At 40.0% G+C, this 5,356-nt stretch overlaps 1 protein-coding gene across 3 annotated transcripts; it reads left to right on the forward strand.

The window, feature by feature from the left end:
- The first annotated feature begins 456 nt into the window (after positions 1–456).
- On the forward strand, positions 457–4,697 carry PERK9 (Protein kinase superfamily protein). Of its 3 annotated transcripts, none has more exons than XM_028058269.2 (9): positions 457–618; positions 1,027–2,063; positions 2,161–2,571; positions 2,653–2,739; positions 2,924–2,994; positions 3,080–3,156; positions 3,251–3,398; positions 3,927–4,088; positions 4,188–4,697. In XM_028058269.2, the coding sequence occupies exons 1-9, from the start codon at positions 464–466 to the stop codon at positions 4,365–4,367; spliced, it is 2,328 nt and encodes a 775-aa protein (XP_027914070.1). In that variant the 5' UTR covers positions 457–463; the 3' UTR covers positions 4,368–4,697. The 3 variants fall into 3 exon arrangements, with proteins under 3 accessions (XP_027914070.1, XP_027914071.1, XP_085525929.1); XM_028058270.2 differs by having other exon boundaries at positions 465–904; XM_085669803.1 differs by having other exon boundaries at positions 465–872.
- The last annotated feature ends 659 nt before the right edge of the window (positions 4,698–5,356 follow it).

Below are 5,356 nucleotides of genomic sequence, written 5' to 3' on the forward strand. Positions count from 1 at the left end.
TTTATTGTTTGCTATAATAATATTATAATTTAATGTCAAAGTTGGAACACATTCTGAATTCAATTTATATATATATAGTTTGAACAACATTTACGTTATTGAAACAAATTAAAATGAAATATGTTTCTACCAGTAATATATAAAAGAATAAGACTTGAATTTTTAAAAATTAATTTTGTAGGTATGATAAAAGAAAATAAAGCTTTGTATTTTTGATAAAGAGGATGAAGCTTTAATCAGAAGGAAGTGCTTTTGGCTCTTTTGTACCTCAGCGGTGTGGTGCTGTTAGTGGCGAAAAATGATTCAAAAAATTGGTTTTGATTTATTTGCTTTGAGGTTGATAATAAAAGAGAATTGTGAGGTAGCATTCTTGGAGTCACTGTCACGTGGCTTTTGGATTTGGGACCCCACACCACAACACAATCTGTGTAACCGTGTTCCTGACCCCATTGAAGCCTAGCCTATGCAGACACGACACACAAAAAACACACCCTCAATTCAAACATGTTCTACTAGGTTGAAAATTCATCAATGTTTATTGCCTTCTACTCAGAAGAAGAAAACGCGTTCAGGAAGGAGAAGAGAACATGGGTACTGTTCAAACAAGGCAAAGAAAAGGTATTTGAGGTTTGAGGGAGGACCCTTTTGCTTCTTCTTTCTGCTAGTGGTGCTTTGGGTGCTCCATTATGTCAGCAAAATCTGACAACAACAGAATCTTCATAGATTGTGGGGAACAAAAGTACCATAAATAACCATATTGTTGAGATTGAAGTAGGAATATTGAGTGTCTTTTTTTTTTTTGAGCAAGGCATGTGATGCAGAGATTGGCACTGTTATGTGATCTGGGTTTTTTGCTGTCACGAGATTTTGAGGTGTGACACCTGAGGCATTGGTTTTTTAGTTGGTAAAGTTTGGTGACTATTGCAGTAGAACTATCTTCATCCAAAGTTTTCATCTTTGCTTGAGGTCTAAGAATTTCGGTTGTTATTATGGGATCTGAAGTTTAGAGCTTTGCTTTGTGTTCAGATTCACACGTGACATGTCGGCAGCGTCACCGTCTCCGGCGGCATCCACGCTTTCTCCACCGCCACAAACACCACCCTCCTCCACTAGTCCCTCACCATCCAACGACACCACTCCTCCGCCGCAACAACCTCCTTCTTCCACTTCTCCTCCGCAGCGAACCCCTTCTTCCACTTCTCCGCCACAACCAGCAGAATCTCCGCCTCCGCTAACCCCATCTCCGGCGTCTCCGCCGCCGTCACCGCCACCTAGTTCTTCACCTCCCCCCGTGTCTGGAATAACCCCTCCACCAGTACCTCCGCCGTCACCACCACCATCTTCGCCGCAGCCATCTCCTCCTCCTCCGCCTTCTCCGGATGCACCGGCACCGGTGCCACCGAGCTCTCCACCGCCACCACCACCATCAGCACCAGTTCCATCAAGAAGCCCTCCGCCACCGCCACCATCATCGAACCCTCCTAATAGCACATCTCCACCACCACCACCACAACCATCACCATCAGCTCCACCGCCGCCGCGAAATTCGCCACCACCGCCGGCCACCACGTTGCCACCAGCCTCGCCACCACTAAATTCACCATCTCCTCCGGCTGCACCGCCCCCAAGAAACTCAACAAGGTCACCGCCGCCACCTCCGCCACCTGTGCATTCGCCGTCACCGGGGTCATCGCCGCCGCCAGCACCTGAACCATCCAACCCACCTTCTAGGATTAGTCCTCCTCCCACACCAAGTTCCTCACCAGCTCCCCCTTCAAATTCTACGCCAAGCTCATCACCTCCACCACCTGCAGTTACTCAATTATCCCCGCCATCGCCATCCCCCTCGAAAGTTTCATCGCCCCCATCCCCTACTCCGAACCCCACAGCCTCTGGAGGTGGAATCAGCACTGCTGGTGTAGTGGCTATTACTGTGGCGGCTGGATTTCTGCTTCTTGGCTTCATCGGTGTTCTTATATGGTGCATGAGAAGGCAAAAGAGAAAGATTCCTGTGAATGGTGGTTATGTCATGCCATCCACTCTTGCCTCCTCTCCTGAATCAGGCAAAATTTATATACCTCAGCTTTTGGTTAAGTTAGATCAGAGAGTTTCTGAAAATGTTTAGCATTTAAGTTAATTCAAGTTTGTGACTTTGTGCAGATTCATCGTTTTTTAAAACACATTCCTCAGCTCCTCTTGTGCAAAGTGGCTCTGGCAGTGATGTTGTGTACACGCCATCTGATCCTGGTGGACTAGGCCACTCAAGGTCATGGTTTTCATATGAAGAACTGATTAAGGCCACAAATGGTTTCTCAAGTCAAAATCTTTTGGGTGAGGGAGGATTTGGTTGTGTGTATAAAGGGCACCTTCCTGATGGAAGGGAGATAGCAGTGAAACAACTCAAGATTGGTGGAGGCCAGGGAGAGAGAGAATTCAAAGCTGAAGTGGAAATTATCAGTCGTATACATCACCGCCATTTGGTTTCTTTAGTTGGATACTGCATTGAAGACAACAGAAGACTACTTGTCTATGACTACGTTCCTAACAATACCCTTTACTTCCATCTACATGGTAAACTCCATCTCAGTGATAAAGGAATGATTTAGTTCAGTTTGATTATCTCTGATTCTTGACTGAAATTGTATTTTGCAGGGGAAAACCAGCCTGTGCTAGAATGGGCAAACCGTGTTAAAATTGCAGCTGGCGCAGCCCGAGGACTAACTTATCTCCATGAAGATTGTAATGATCAATCCTTATTTTGTTTTTCCCTGTCTTGAATTGCACGTAAATTCCTAAAATCTAGTCAAATATTGATATTTTTTGTGACATGGATCAACGGCATCAACTTCCATGTAGCTGACTCATCTAATGCTTAGAGATGTTGTATTATTATTAATCCTGTTGAATGTCATGAACATTTCAGGCAATCCTCGGATCATTCACAGGGATATCAAGTCGTCAAACATTCTTTTAGATTTCAATTATGAAGCTAAGGTATCTGTCATTCTACTTGTTCGAAGTTTGATAGCTTGTTCTATTTGTATCAATCCAAATCTTACACTATAGTTTTCAACGTCAGGTCTCAGATTTTGGGCTTGCCAAATTAGCTCTTGATGCAAATACACATATTACCACGCGTGTCATGGGAACTTTTGGGTGAGCATTCACTGATATGTCTCCAAACTTCTCTTTTATTTTTCACTGTTTCAGAGAAAACTGCTGTATTAACTTGATTTCCACCCTCATGAAGGTATGTTGCCCCTGAATATGCTTCAAGTGGTAAATTGACTGAGAAGTCTGATGTATATTCTTTTGGAGTCGTGCTTTTGGAGCTAATTACCGGCCGGAAGCCGGTAGATGTATCCCAACCTCTGGGAGATGAAAGCCTGGTTGAATGGGTATATAAAGATCCTTCTTTTTCTAGTGTTGCTTTGCTATCCTTTTGTGAATCTTGAGAGAGAAGCCTAAAGTCTATTTCTTGATTTTGCTTTTCTTCCCTTTGGAAATTGCATCATTTTTGTCGTAGTAACTGAAGTATGAGAAGGATGACAAAATGCTTACTATTAGCAAAAATTGTAGAACAGCCATGGTTCCAATCAAAGCTAAAAGAGTGGAATGTTTTGGTTTTAAGTTTAGCATGCATAATGTAGTTCACAGCTTTGTATCTGAAACTTTCAGGGCCCTTCATAATTCAATTAGATTATGACTTTTTTGCCTTGAATCTTGCTGAAGAACGATGAAGAACAAAAGCCAATACACATTGCTTTGGTATTATAGTTCTACCTGTGAAAAAGAACATTTTGGTTGACATGGTCGAAGTGTGCTTGTGTGAATAGTTGCATGCATGAAATTACACAGTTTTATAGCCAGAAACTGTCTAAAGTTGTAAAATTCAAACATATTGATGCCACTACTTTATTTTTCAGGCTCGTCCTTTACTGAGTCATGCAATCGATACTGAGGAATTCAGTAGTTTGGCAGATCCAAGGCTAGAAAAGAATTACATCGAGAGTGAATTGTATTGCATGATTGAGGTTGCCGCAGCTTGTGTGCGGCATTCAGCTTCAAAGAGACCTCGCATGGGACAGGTAGATGTTAGAAAAACTGCAAAATGTTGTTTTTGATTATACCAACAAACAAATGCACAAACTACTGACATGGTTTTCCTGAATTGTTATGTTTCATAGGTTGTTAGAGCTTTTGATAGCTTAGGAGGTTCTGATCTAACAAATGGAATGCAACTTGGAGAAAGTGAGGTGTTTGACTCTGCACAACAATCTGAAGAAATAAGATTATTTCGGAGAATGGCATTTGGTAGTCAAAATTATAGCACAGATTTCTTTAGCCGTGCTAGTCTGAATCCATGAAAGGGCACTGTGTACATACCGGAAGAGCTTATTTCAAAGATCTTGTGAAGCTAAGCCAAGGGGTGGCTCTGGTTGAGTTTTTGTTGCTTGCAGATATGGCTAAGGTGCTTGCATTCTTGCTTTTGATTCTGAAATTGACTGCATCATTCTTGTGCCTGAATTTCTTCATCATTCTTTTCGTTAGCTGTTTTTTTTTTTGGCAGCAATTTTGGTTTTGTAATTAGAATTTGTAAAGTTACCTTCCACAACACTCACCATTACAATGATTAACATATTAGTTGATTTGTTATGTAATCATAGAATAGATGTGTGACTATCTTTTTTGTGTCTTCTACATGTTCTTATGACTTTCTGATGAGAAGGCAAGAAGCTTTATGACTTTGTTGTCACATTGCACTGATAATGAGTGACAATTTAAAAGAACTCTAAGAAGCTCTTTCTTTTTTCTGGCCGGATAAGGTTTGAAATCATTGTTGTTGATGAAGTAGGTAAGCAAGTAATATAGACAATTTGGACTTTCTATCTATGATATATATTGATGTATGTTTCGACAAAATTTTGGACAAGTAAAAGGAAAAAAATAAAATAAGTTTTTTTTTTTTTTGTTTTCAAGTTGTAAGAAAACTTTAGATAAATTATACGATAATGGCTACAAATTAATTTGTTTAAATTATGTAAAATTTAATTTAATTTAACTTTTCTACATAAATGTGTATGTAAACATTGAAATATCAACCCCATCTTTAGGAGTATTGAAGTTAGTTAACTCCACTTACACAGGATGATTCATATAAATTGAGTTAAAATGAGTTAATTCAACTTCATTTAATTTGAAGCGATTTAAAATTTTGACTTATCACAAATTAATAGGTTAAATGGATTGAATCATTTAAGCATATTTTGGTTTTTCACCTCACACTTGTTTCATAAATTTATTGTAACACGATCAAAATGGATTGACTCATCTATTTATAAGAGTACAACAACAA

The sequence above is a fragment of the Vigna unguiculata genome, chromosome 2 (genome assembly GCF_037176805.1).
Source record: "Vigna unguiculata cultivar grain cowpea cultivar isolate G323 ecotype 2 chromosome 2, ASM3717680v1, whole genome shotgun sequence".
NCBI lineage: Eukaryota > Viridiplantae > Streptophyta > Magnoliopsida > Fabales > Fabaceae > Vigna > Vigna unguiculata.